At 43.5% G+C, this 14,036-nt stretch overlaps 1 protein-coding gene across 1 annotated transcript in view; it reads left to right on the top strand.

Moving 5' to 3' along the window:
• Window positions 1–8,084: 8,084 nt before the first annotated feature.
• zswim5 (zinc finger, SWIM-type containing 5) overlaps window positions 8,085–14,036 on the top strand; it is a 66,499-nt gene continuing 60,547 nt past the window's right edge. Inside the window, exon 1 of the mRNA XM_023404062.2 lies at window positions 8,085–8,714. Coding sequence (XP_023259830.1) covers window positions 8,168–8,714 — 547 coding nt within the window. The 5' untranslated portion in view covers window positions 8,085–8,167. The remainder of the gene's footprint in view (window positions 8,715–14,036) is intronic.

Raw genomic sequence — 14,036 nt, 5'->3', positions numbered from 1 at the left:
GATTGTCTGATGTGACTATTTTGACTTTACATGACACAGGTGGGGAATGAATTTGACATAAACTGCATCACTAACCTTGACACCTGTTGTTGTGACACTGTGCTGGAGCAGAGTTCACAGAGTTAATGATCTATATTTAAGTTTACATGATTATCTTAATAAAGTCCCCAATAAGCTTCATTAATGACTTTAATATTAATATTATATTCATGCTGGTTTACTCTGTGTCCATGAGGATGTGACTTGTTGTTGTGTAAATGTGTCTTAATAAAACAGCATGTTATATGATCTGAGTTCATCCTGCATCTAAGAGCTGACGTGAGGAAAACCGCAGGAAATTAACAAACGCCGTTCAGGCCCAGCGCCAGAACAGTAATGGCCGTCCGGCACGGGTGGCTGCTTCCGGCCTGGTTGTGGAGTGTTGGACTCGGAAAACCAGGCGGACCGCACTTCAGCCGGATCTCTGGGCCCGGACCCGGCCGAGTCTTTGCCAGAATCATTTGAATAACAGCAGAAACTTTTCGTACCTGTGACAGTTTCACTCATGGCTCGCCATAAATAAACACTAATATAAATGGCTATTTCCCCAGTACATTACTAACAGAGCTCCATTGATTTGCTGGTCCAGTCAGAGACTGAGAGGAAAGGACACCGAGTTGAAGTTATAATAATGTTATAATAAACTTCATATAAGATTTGGCGCCCCCCCCCCCGCTCCACCTACGGTAACAAGTGAACCGCCATTGGAGGACTCAAAACCCGGAGTTAACCCTGCGGTTACCTTGACAACCTCACATCCTGCTCCGTATAGTACAGACGTCTGGACCCACGTTGGTCTGGAGGACACACACGAGTATCATTAGAAACCTCTGGATCCCTCTCTGTGATCCTTGAAGTCTAATGTACAGAGAACATAAAGTGCATCGGACAAGAAGAGAGAAACGCTGGGGTTATTCACAGTCTCTGGTATCGTTTTGAAGCAGGTCTGAAACCAGCTGTGGACAGCGTGGTCGACCATTCACTGAGGTTTTAATTTAAAACCAGGCCAGGAGCTTATGAGGCCTCGCATGTGACCAAACACAGTGACATGCAGACACAGATCTCTTCTCTTCTCCCTCCTGCCTCTTCATTTGCACTCTTTATATCAGTGTACAATGAAGCAGTGGGGCTCAGGAGGAAAAACCTGCAGCAGAAAATAAATTGAAATGATTACAGCCGTCGGTGCAGAGAGAGAAAGAAGAGAGGGACAGAGGCAGGGAGAGAGAGGGAGAGAGAGAGAGAGGGAGAGAGAGGGAGAGAGAGAGAGAGAGAGGGAGAGAGAGAGAGAGAGAGAGAGGCAGATATTTTTGCGCTATTGTCCCCCAGTGCTGAACCACTCAAGTGGAGTGTTTATGGTGAGGAAAGCGTGTTCCCGAGCTGTCAGCCCCTTGGTTAGCAAGATTTGGGGAGACAAAAGGTGTGTGTGCATGTGGTTGTGTGTCAAGGCCGACGAACACATTCACACATTGTTTGTCTGTTGAATGTCTTCACACTGAGGTGAACCTGTGTTTTTCTCCCTGCTCTCACCGGGGACACGCAGATCTATTTCTATTTTTCTCTCACTCTCCAGGACGTGACTCTTGTCCCTGGAGGAGTGTGTGTGTGTGTGTCTCTTTGTGTGTGTGTGTGTGTGTGTGTGTGTGTGTGTGTGCGCGTAAGCTACACAGTGTTGGCCTCAGAGCAGCAGATGCCTGTCGGAACTGTGTATGAAAACAAAGGGTCATACCGTCATATTTAATGACAATATAATAGAATTTGAGCTGAAAAACGACGGAGAAATCCTGGTTGTGCACTGAGTGTATGATGAACAGGAAGGTGATCACTCTTACAGCAACGAATCACAGTTCAGTAATCGTAGCACAGTCACTGATGCCAGTAACTCTCCCTTACCTCGACACTTGGGGGTGGACTTGTTTAATGGGGGGGTTGTTATCAGTCTGATAACTTTGTGACTGGTCCAGGATATTGGTTGATGTGCAGGGTTTTTGTATGTATTTCGAATGTAACTCAGGTATTTAAACTTTGTGTGATCTTCGTTCGTGGTCACAGGTATGATGTGACCATTCAGGAGTCACCTGTGTTAGAGTTGGAGACTTCTGCAGTCAGCGAGGCTAAGCTAGCTGCTAGCTGCTCAGTCCCTACACACTTTTATGGTTCCCAAATTGTTAAATTGCGAAAATCTTGTTTTCTATTACTGCACACGTCTCGTTACTTTGTGATAGCCAATGTTAACTCTTGTCTCTATCATGTCTATCATGCCCTACTGAAGTTAGCATGCTAACCAGCTAGCCCCGGCTCGTCTCGTCGACTCACTGCAGCCTCCAGTCTGACCTCAATCACCAGCACCCGCGTTCAGCAGCAGAGAAAACTTACATGCAGCCATTTTAAGTAAAGCATCAATAATTTAAATGTTATTGTGAAGTGATGGGCTGTTGCAGTTACTCATTCAAACTGAAACATTGGTGGTGAACTCAGTTATTGCTCCCTACAGGGAAACGAGGCTGAATTACCAACTCTGCTAAACCCAAAAAACCTGCCTCAGGACTCAGGATCCTCAAGGGCCTCGAAAGCTGCGGGTTCACTGCATGTCAATTAATTTGTGGTAATTTAATTAAATAATCAATATAAGCTAAAATGGAAAGCGCATTACGTCCTGTGTTATAGAGAGACCTGCGTCACAATCTAGTTTTAATACCTTATGTTAAAATGATATCTCAGATAAATGTGTTTAATCAACTTCACACTAACTTTATTCTGGGAAACTGATCTTAGTGACGTTTCATCCTTTTATGTTTATCTTAGCTACACGTTAGCTACTTTAAAATTCATCCTTGAGTGAGACACATTCACAGTGATCTCTGTGCAGCACAAACACCGTCTCTGTATCCTCAGCCATGACTTCTGATCATAAACCCGCCTCTCTAACCTCCATCTACGTCAGTGCAGACGTCCCCTGGACACCGCCTGTGTGTGTGTGTGTGTGTGTGTGTGTGTGTGTGTGTGTGTGTGCATCTGCTTCACACAGAAGTATCTCTACCCTTTATAGCACCTCCCTGCTCTGAGTGATAATGAGAGAAATTACACACAATGGATCCACTTTTTTCTTTGGAGGCAGGAGAGAGAAATAATGGGAAGGGGAGACAGAGAGAAAACAGGATATGGCACAAAAAAAAAAGAAGAAGGGCTAATACAGGGGGAAGAAAGAGAGAAGAGGGAGTGACTGCAAAAGCAAGAGAGTGATTGCCTATTGACTTGATGAGAGAGGGGATGCATCATTATATAATTGTAAATCCCAGAAAGATAGGGTGTAATAGGGCTTTCTCTCCTCCCACCGCTGCTTTGGTAATTTATCCCTCTCTCTTTCCATCCCTTTCTATCTCTCTCTTTCACCCTGTCACCCATCAATCTTTTTCCAATTACCTGCTCTGTCTATCCACAAATCCATCATAATCATTTCCATGGTAACGGGTTGCATCCTCCATTGGCTTTGGCCTATTGTTCAATATAATTGTGCGCCAAAAAGCAGTCTTTAGAAGAGGGAAGGGAGTACACAGCGAGACACGGGTCTGGATATTGTCGCTGTGCTCGGTGACTAATGTCTCTCCCGTGTCTCCGAAGAGTCAACTTCAGAGGAGATAGTCTGTTTAATTTCAGCCGTGGCGTCCATTCATCAGACATTTTATCAGACATTATGTGTAGATTGGCTTTATCCCAGGCTGATGAAACATCTTCTCCGCTCGTGCAATTGTCAGTTATTGTGAACATGAGAAAGTATAACTGCCATTGCAAGGTCAGTGAAGAACAAGATGATGTGTTGCTCCTAACAAATAGCATTTGTTAATGCTCCCCGAAAATCTATTAAAGTGGTTTGATTGGAATAATTGTAAGTTAATGAGCACAGATTTTTAGAGTGCCTTGTGTCTTTTTCTTTTTTTTCTACATAATTAAAGAAGAAACCTTTTTGCGCCCAAAGAGCTCCGAACCCCGGCCACAACATTCAGAGGTCACATGACGAATCACTGACGTAGATTGTTCCCTGTCCTTGCTTAATGCAAACATGCCATGTCATAGTAGGCGCATTGTGCAAAGTGAGAAAGCTGAGATTTATTCATTTCCTGTTTCTGTCTTGGCAGCAGAAAAAAATGTATGTGTGAAATTTGAATGCAGCTCACAGAGAAACCACCAGGCAACACGACTTATGGTGCGAGTCCATGATGAGCTCATGTACAGTTCACGGTATACGGCCTCTTTAAACAGTCATTGGCTGAGCAGCTGAAACGTGTCTGTCTGAATGTTCTCAACTTTATAGTTTCTGGATGATGGTCAACTCATAAAGGTCCATATGTTTTATTTTTAATGTTGATCCATAAGAAGATAAAAACCATCTCAGTGTAGTTTTACATCTCCTCTCTCAGGCTTCTCTCTGCAGCTCTAGTAACAACAGGTCGGTGAGCCAATCAGAAGAGAGGAGGCTCTGAGCCTCTCTTCTGATTGGCTGACTGTTTTCTGGGTGAGCCAATAAAAATATAGCAGATTTCAGGTAAAATCACTCAGAAAAACCAAATCCTGCAAAGGTTTGGATGGTGGGTCCTGGTGGGCGGGGCTTGGTGACTGCTTCGTTGTGACATCACAAAGTTCCAGAAGTCCTGACGGCTGGTTTTAAGGCTCAGTTTCTGAATACAGGCTGTGTGCATTTCTCTGTGGACTGAGGCTTTGATACTTTCACAGTATTAATATAGAAGCTAGAGCTGATCTATAATCACACTACACATGGACACAGACATTTACACTTTATAGGACCTTTAATTTGAAACTGTAAACATTTATGTAAAGATAAATCCACTTCAACATTTTCTTTATCCGCTGCATGAAAGATAAAAATTTAGAAATTAAAATTAAAGAATGGTTCAGTAATCTTTAACTGTGACACCAGATATATCCTGGCACCCAGCAAAGAATGCCAGCATCGGCATACTAATGACTGCATAGCAACAGCTTTGTTTTACCTTCCCACTGACGCGCTGTAAGACAAAGTGTATGAACGAAAGCAAACATATTATTGTGTGGACGGCGAAATGTGTGATTTCAAATATATCCACATTAGAATGGACAGCTTGTCAGGATTATATCATTTATCTAGCAGCACACTCTGGACTCTATTGTTTACAGAAATCTGCTGCACGTGTGTTGGCAAATTATCAAATCACAGCTTAGCAGGCGGCGCTGCTGCAGAGGTAGTGGACTCAACAATATAATACAATATTGTTCAACTGTGAATTTACCTGCCTCCTGTGCCTCTCTCCGATTCTCCTCAAAATCCTTGTCAAATTTGTGTGTGTGTAAATCTTCTTTTTTGTTGTGACAATCTTTATGATTTGTTTAATTCCCACATACTGCATCATCCTTGTTAGGCCAGCCCTCCTTCTAGAGGTCAGCAATGATACAACTAAAAAATATCATAGTCAATACAGATGCAAATTTTAAGCAAAATAAAAATGTAAAATGAGGTTTCTCTTATTTTACATTATCTTTTGAGATATTTTTATATATATATAAACAGTAACAACGTCACTTTTAACTGTTTTCTTTGTAGACTTTTCTCCTCGTCGTTGCCTAATCACTTTGGGAGTCTTTAACTTCTGGGTATAGCCTCAAACACATGAGCAGAAGGCTCCATTTTCTTGTGAAATAAGCCTTAGCCTATGAGCCTATTAGGTTGACAGTTGGTTCCAAACCCTGTGTGTCCTGCTGTGGGGAAACAGACTGGAGTGCTTGCACCCATTCTAATGAATGTGTATTTGCTGACCCGGGGTAATTGATATTTATAGGGCACATAATGGTGTCAATTTAATTTGCAAAACAGACATGACTTTGATATTCACGGGGAGAAGTTGGGCTCGTTATCAGCTTCAATATAAAATGCGCACATATGAAGGACTTTGAGTGAAGAAGTGTTTTTAGTGGATTTAAAGGACAGATAATGATCTTGAAATACATTTTACAGCAATAACAAATAACTGGAAAACGTGGCTTATTCGTGCTGTTTACACCTTGTTTTTTACATTACATCAGATGCTTGTGAATCACAATCACTTTTACAATTCATGTAAAAATAAGGCAGAGAGCGGCGGGCGCTGGGAGCTGCAGTTGGTTCCATGCTGATTGGAGACTGGAGGGTTTTGTTATTGTGTTGGTTAGTGATGTGTAACATCCTCCATCTACCATCAATTTACTGACCCGCTCCTCTTTTCCCTCTCTCTCTCTCCCTCTCTCTCTCTCCCTCTCTCTCTACTCTATGTTGCTCAGTCTTAACAAGTCACACAGACATATAGCCAAAGAGACAGGAAATGAAAGGATTTGACTTTTAAAATAAAAGACTTACTATTACTTCTTCACTCCACTGCTGCATATTTTAGACATTAGGTGTGAGATCTTTTTTTTTAACTTTATAGTATTATAGTATAACAATATAGTATTAAAGACATTATTCAATATTAACATTTAACAAACCTTAAACACAATTGTATCTGTAGTGTGAGACTTGGACAGACATTAATGCTGTTTCCTTTATGGCCCAAAAAGACTGAGAAAAACATGGTTGTAAGGATTTCACATAACTGTGTTTCCCCTTTGGCTCTGACTCTATGATCATCTGATCACTGGATGTTGAAACAGGGATACAAAAGAGGTTGTGACGACTTAGAAGCTGATTCAAAGTCTGACCTGTTCTCTAAATTCACTCGCTGTGTCTCTCTGAACCAAGGACTTTCTATACTTTTCCTCTTTCGGGGACAAACTCCTATAAAGAAGCAGGAGAGAGGGGGCAACAATAGCTCGTTAAACTGAAGACAGCGTGTTATAGAAGAATATTTTTGTTAATGTTTGTGGGTTTCGTTATAATTGAAAGATATATTTTTGCATCTTTGGGAGATTTTTGTTCATCCTTGCCTGAGACCTACTATATGTTTTATGTTTTTCTCTATATGTTCTATTCTAGTTTTATTTCATTTTTGACATTCATGCTCTGCTCTAACAAGTCAATAAATCACAACTACAGCTGCATTTATGGAGAAGTTGTTATTTAATAAAGTGGTCTTTCCTTGTATTTTATATAAGAATAAGAGTAAAGCTGGAAGCTGGAAGCTGGAAAACTTTACAAAGACCATTGTTCTGGGTAGAAACCTGTATGATAAAACCCGTCTCCTGTACTGGATTACTAAGTAACTCTATTGAACAACAGCAACTTTCTTTATCTCAGAATTCATTCAATATGATTAGAGCTGAAATGAAGATTTGATGAGTCAATTGACAGAAACATAATCAGAAACTACTTTGATAATAAATTGTTTCAGTCATTTTTCAAGTAAAAATAGTAAAAAAAAAATCAAATATTATCTAGTTCCAACTTTTAGTTAAACAAAACTATCTATCTATCTATCTATCTATCTATCTATCTATCTATCTATCTATCTATCTATCTATCTATCTACAGTGTTAGTTAGTTTGAAGATAATATAAATAGGGTGAAGGGTGAATAAGTGGATGGTTTCTTTTTCTTTTCTTTTTATTTGACATTGATAAATTCACTGATTCTCAGAGTGATTCTGAACTTTGAAATACATCTGGAAATATAACAAAATTGATATTTGATGTAACAAAACCATCATCAACGCACCTATAACGAGTTATTATAGGTTAAGTATTAATTAAATTATCTTTCAATGAATTGTGTACTAACTAACAATAATAAAAGTATTGACAATCAGTATGTCTCTCAAGAGAACTGCCTCTTAATGTGGAGATTTTAGGCCAAGATAGTAAACGTAGCTCAAATTAGAAATCCATGTCTTGTGTCGATCATATTCTAACTGGCAGCCTGATGAAAGTAAGAATCATTAAAATGTATTTGTTGTTGTTATTTTGTGTACGCTCGTAATAATGAATTTTATTTTGAAATCTGTGAGCGGAAGTGTGATCTTACATCCTGTCTGGTTTGACACTGGCTGCTCAGTGTGTGTGTGTGTTTGTCTGTGTGAGAGAGTGTGTGTCTGTGTGCGTGTGAACTCGGCTTCCTGCTGCTGCTCGGTGTCCGCACACCGTCCGTCTCGTCAGTGTTGATCGGCTCGCCATGGCGGAAGGACGCAGAGAACAGCCGCCCCATCCCCTCTTCTCCATACCACCGGCCAGCAAGCGACCCTGCCTGCGCCCTGCTCCCCGAGGTCCCGGCCCGGGGCCCGGCCACGGCAGCGGGTTGCACGGCTCCCGGTACCGTTCCCCGGAGTCCCTTCTGGACTGCGCCGCGAAGGCAGTAGCGGAGAAGTGGGCCTTCGAGAGAGTGGAGGAGCGCTTCGAGCGGATCCCGGAGCCCGTCCAGCGCCGCATCGTCTACTGGTCTTTCCCCCGCAACGAAAAGGAAATATGCATGTACTCTTCGTTTCAGTGCCGAGTCGCCGGCGAGGAGGGTCCGTCGGCGGCTACCGGCGGCGCTGGGGCCGCTGGGTCCGGAGCTACGACCGCCGGTGGCGGCGGCGGCGGCGGTGGTGGTGGGGGATCTACAGCCGTTACAACGGCTACCGCGGGGGCAGCCGGAGCGGCGGGCACGGGAGACGGACTGCCATTCCGCCGCGGTATCAGGCTGCTAGAGACCGGCTGTGTGGAAAACGTTTTACAAGTCGGTAAGTGGAATAATTTCAGTTTCACCGAGGCTTTTTCTCTCTCTTTGGCTCAAACACTGGACTGTTTTTCTCGAGTCTCGCCGCCGCCGCCGCCGCTGGATCTAATGGGGGATGATTGATGGAAGTTTTCCCCGCTATCGTGGAAAGTATGCGAAGCGTCTGTTTTCGGCGCAAATTAACCCGCACATGTTTCTGCGTGTGTTTTCAGTCGAGTTGGCTGGTGGGGAAACATTTTCTGTCGAGTTTCGAGCTTTTTTTTTTTCTTTTCTATATCCCGCTTCTCCGCTAGAAAAGAAAAAGGGGAAGCGAGCCGCCTGCTAGCTTAGCCGACCGGCTGCTGTTTAAAAATTAAAGGGCTTCCTATTGTGGCTCTTCATTTCCCCGGGGCTCCGGCTACTGCACCGGGCTTACCTTCACGCTGAAGCCCCGGCTCTCTGTGTGTTGGAGGAGGAGGGAGGACGGGGAGGTGGAGAGAGAGGGGGGAGGGGGGGTTATAAGGAGGAGAAGCCGTGTTTCGGGTTATTATCAGCACCTCTCTCCCTCCGTGGGGCTCCCGGTCGACGGCCGGAGCTGGCCGGAGCCGTAACCCCGGCAGAGAGGCAGGGGAGGCGCGGAGGAGGAGGAGGGCTGACAGACGCGGATATACAAAAGACCCAGCGTTACAGCGTCGGGGCTTTATTGTTATTATTATTATTTTTATTTTTTTCAGTTTGTTTGAGCGAAAAGTCGTTTTTACTCAACTCACCGTCGGTTGAGGGTGGCTTAGGCGAGGAACAAAGGCGGTTATTGGGTCTCTTATTATGATTAATCCAACGTTAATCCGAAAAAATCCCCCACAGCTTTTTGTTTATTTGCTGCTGCTGCTGGTCGGACCGGACAAAAGAGCGCAGTCGCTATAAGAAGGTGGAAAACACACGTCGGGAGTGTGTGTGTTGTTGTTTTTTGTCTTTTTTTTTTATTATTAAACCTTCCGCCATAGTAAAGCTGTATATAAGGTTAAATGTCTAGTATTATTATTAGTAGTAGTTCGTTTTGCCCGCAGCCTCTCGGTCGTTTGCAGCACAAAAGGCTTCCAGTTGAAATGATCGATAAGCGTCTCGCATTTCCAGCGCTGCAGAGAGGCTGTTTCCAAACAAAGGGCCATTCCGCAAAGCTCCTTCTCCACTCACTCTCATTAGTTTCATACCCCCCCCACACCACCCACCCACCCTCCACACGGCCGCGAAATGAGCCCAGACATCAGGGAAATTGATGAGATGAAACCGATGGATAGTCAAAAAAAAGAAAGAAAAGAAAACAACAACAACAAAACAGCCTTTTATGGTTCGGGAGGGTTTTTCTAAAGCCATATGGTGTGAGAGTCACTGGAGCTTGTCTGGGGTTTCATGTTGCTCCAATGTATCTGGGGGGGGGGGGCTGCAAACTGTGGCTGCGTTTCTCTGTGTGACTGCTGTATCTAATTGCATCTCATAAATGCTCATCGATTCCACCCCATAACTAAATGAAATTGGAGACTTATGAATATGAAAGTGAGATTCGTTGCAGTCTGGCCGTGATAACTTTTTTTTTTTGCAAGTTTTTAGTCTGCAGCAGAGAGTTGGTGCATAAAAGCAACGTGCAGCCAGGCGAGTTTTAAAAAGTCAAACTTGTTTTTGACTTTACTTGTTTACTGTTTACGGCCTCAAGGACTTACATTTGTAAAACTAACTACTTTTACCACTTCCTGTCATTACAAACACTTTACACCTTTACCTCTGGTAGTCTGTAAATGCTGCTGTGTGCATCCACAGAGCTCCGTTTGAAACAGTTAGAAAGTCTCTTGCAGTGTTGAATGTGCAATTTGTGATCTAAGAAGCTATAGGTATAAGCTTCAGTTGAAATTTTAATGGTATAAAACAACATACACCCAATAAGCAAGTACTTCCAGTCTTACCTGCCTCACCGGCAAATCGTTTCCAATCTCCCCCAAGGTCAGTCACAGCAGGCAGGGCACATGGTTTTATTTATCTGTCAACAAAACACAAGACGGGCTGAATAGCTGTGTGACATCAAGATAAGATTTGGCTTATTTTTCACTTTGTGGACCATGGGAACCGGTTTCTCGTGGAGGGTTTGCTCGCTGACTTATCAGGAGAACAATTGTTTTGTTTCTTTAATGTTTTTTTCAGAGCTGGATTTAGAGAGGTTGGGCACCCGAGCACGCTCATACACAAAGCCCTCATTAAGGATCGTGTTTCACACCTGTAAAGATTGCTCTCACCTGACATGGCACAACATAATCACCACTTAAAGCACTACTTGTTTTTTTTAAAAGAAAAGCGAGATGGACGTGCCTCGTGAACTCTGTAAGAGGAACCTGCCGGGGAGCGATTGGGAATGAGACCAGGCTGCGTGCTGACACATGCACGTTGATGATGCATGGTTTAAAATATGGCATCTCGGTGGAATTAAAACTTGCATTAAACTTTCGAACCATACGATACACATGCTAACTGTTTATATCGGCTGCCTTTTACATTCATGCACCAAAAGCAAACAACCATTTTTTTTGTTGTTGTTGCTGGTTTTATCATCTTTGTATTTAGTTCACTTTGCTTGTAGTCAAGGCCGAGTCATGGTCTGTCTGCATCAGCCTCAGGTGGAGGTGCTGTGTTGTTGTTATGCAGCTCTCGTCTCTCTTTGTGACTTTAAAGGAGCTGAAACAGCAGTTTTCCTCTGGCATCCTCAACGGTTTATAGATATCTGCCAAATATGGGCAAATCAGGCAAATCACGGATTCCCCTCACATCTGATTTAATGAAAAGACAAAGTTACACAACCATGATGCAGCAGAGAGGCCGGAGACGCCGAAGCGGTGAGCTCACGAGCTAGGCTACCAGGAGGATATAGTATTATTACTCACAGCTACCACAAGTCCAGCAGGAGCTCCTGTTCCTGTAAACTCACACTCGTCTTTGGACTCGGTTTCTTCTTTCTGTCCTGTGCTCTGAGGATCCGTGCGCCCAGAGCCAGATCTGGAATTGCTCTTGTTTTTTCAAGCAATTACTAATGGGATCTGGTGCTAGGGAGTTAGGAGGAGGAGGAGGAGTGTGTGTGTGATCTGCTTTTTGGTGCCCGGGTCACAGGAAGTTTAAGACCAGACTAGGAGTGTGTCAGAAGAGGAGGACAACTGTTGCCGGCTGTTGTCACAAAAGTTTAAGCAACACAAAATCAAATGTTTCTTCTTTCTTTTTTTTTCTTCACAGTTGCTTCATTTTCACATCGTCTTTAAAAACACGAAAAAAACGGATGAACGCTGGATGTGGTTTTTTCACTGTTGAGCAATAACAAATAACAGAGTGGTTTTGGTAGAAATTGATGATATTTACCATCACAGACGTGTGTGTGTGTGTGTGTGTGTGTGTGTGTGTCAGCAGTTACAGGATGAGTTGACTGCGGTTCTCTCAGATGCCCCCCCCCCCGCCTCCTAAAGGCCGTGTCTGTCGGCCTCTTTTAATAGTCATACTGAGGGACTGAAGGGACGTGAGCTCATCAACGACTCATCGGCCCATGTGTTCATAATAATCTGCTCCTCGCTCCAAGTCATAATTAGAATAATCAAAGCTAAGCGTGCTTGTATTTGTAAACCCCCAACCCCCCCACACCCCTTCGTACACGCCACATACACACACACACGTGCGTGCACTCAGGAGCCCCTTCGCCAGAGCCTTATGAAGTCCTCAGAGAGCGGGAGGAAGGGATATAAGAGGAGGGAGGGAAGAGAGAGAGGGGGGGGGGTTCTTTAGCTTTGAGTCAAGCTTTGGGATTATTGGGTCATGCTTTGTTACCCAGCTGTAGAAAAACCCCTTGTTCACAGAAAGGGGTGTGTGGGAGGGATCTGTGTGTGTGTGTGTGTGTGTGTGTGTGTGTGTGTGTGTGTGGGTGTGTGTGTGTGTGTTCAAGGCCCTGTCTCAGCGACGTTACATAAAGCTGTAATGGGTCCCTGACGTCTTTTGAAGCACCTGTGACAAAGCGAGGCAGCAAAGTTGAACGGGATTAAAGTGTATGGGACAGTCAGTCAGTGGCGGGAAAAAGGCTGTGTGTGTGTGTGTGTGTCTGTGGGGGGGGGCTTCTTTACTCCAAACGTTGGAGGTCCTGAAATGTGCAAAACTGGTCCTTTAATCAGGGCTGCGTGTCAGCACTTTATGTTACTGAGTGAAAAAGGCAAATTACCACAAGTTGGAATCAAGTTTTATGTTTCTTTTCCAATATTTTTCTGTGATCAGATCAAAAAATAAGTTCTTGTACGTGTTCTTTGTGTTTGATAATATGTAAGATTGAATCATTTTATCCTCTTTTGTTAAATTCAAACAGAAAAAATAAAAAAAAACATGTTTATAGTTTTCAAAATAAAGTATTAAAAAGTGTCACGTTTGCACTCGTATCCAAAAATTTCCCCACAGCGCTGTGGTTAATTAACGTGAAGTGACTGATATAGAATAACATACTGTTGGTTTAAACGGTGAAGATGGTTTCCCTTGTAAATGACAAAGAACACAGCAATCGGAAGATCTCCAACCACATCATTTACCAGGGCTGCAACTAACGACCGATTCATTATTGATTAATCTGTCAACTATTAATGAATCATTCAGTTTATAAAATGTGGAATAAAATAGAAATCACACGTTCCCAGAGCCCAAGGTTACATCTTTAATTTGCTTGTTTTTGTTCCCTCCAACCAGCAGTTCAAAGCAGTTAAGTTATTAAGTATGATTTTTGCTGTGTGTGTGTGTGTGTGTGTGTGTGTGTGTGTGTGTGTGTGTGTGTGTGTGTTTGTGTGTGTCAGTGGTTAGTCTTGCCAGTATTTCCTCAGATGTAATTTCCTGGCAGAATGGCTGCAGGGTTCCTTGTTGTGGAAAAGCGGGTCCTCTGGTGTAATCTGCTCTTGCGTTTGCCGGAGAGCGTTGCGATGAAAGACAGAAGGAGGTGGTGAGCTCATCCTCACTTGCCTCATCTCCCATCTTTCTCCTGACTCCCAGGACCGAGTCCACCGGCACACCGCTCGCTTCTCGTCTGTCGCTCCACGTCTCCTCTGCTGTCTTTACTTTCCCTTTGTTTTCTTTCTGTATCTGCTTTTCGCTCAGTCATCAACCTATATATGTAACCTCTAATTTTACACACACACACACACACACACACACACAGAGACACACACACACACACACACACCCCCTCTCTCTGTTCCTGCAACTAATATCAGTAAGAGATGACTCGCTCTTTAGTCATATTCTGTCTGTAGGCTCCTCCATAGTGGCTGCTGGTTGAGGAAGTGGTTTTGAC

The sequence above is a fragment of the Seriola lalandi genome, unplaced genomic scaffold (genome assembly GCF_002814215.2).
Source record: "Seriola lalandi dorsalis isolate HSWRI2012SDOR001 ecotype SW California unplaced genomic scaffold, Sedor1 jcf7180002054208, whole genome shotgun sequence".
NCBI lineage: Eukaryota > Metazoa > Chordata > Actinopteri > Carangiformes > Carangidae > Seriola > Seriola lalandi.
This window is presented reverse-complemented; position numbering and strand designations above follow the sequence as displayed.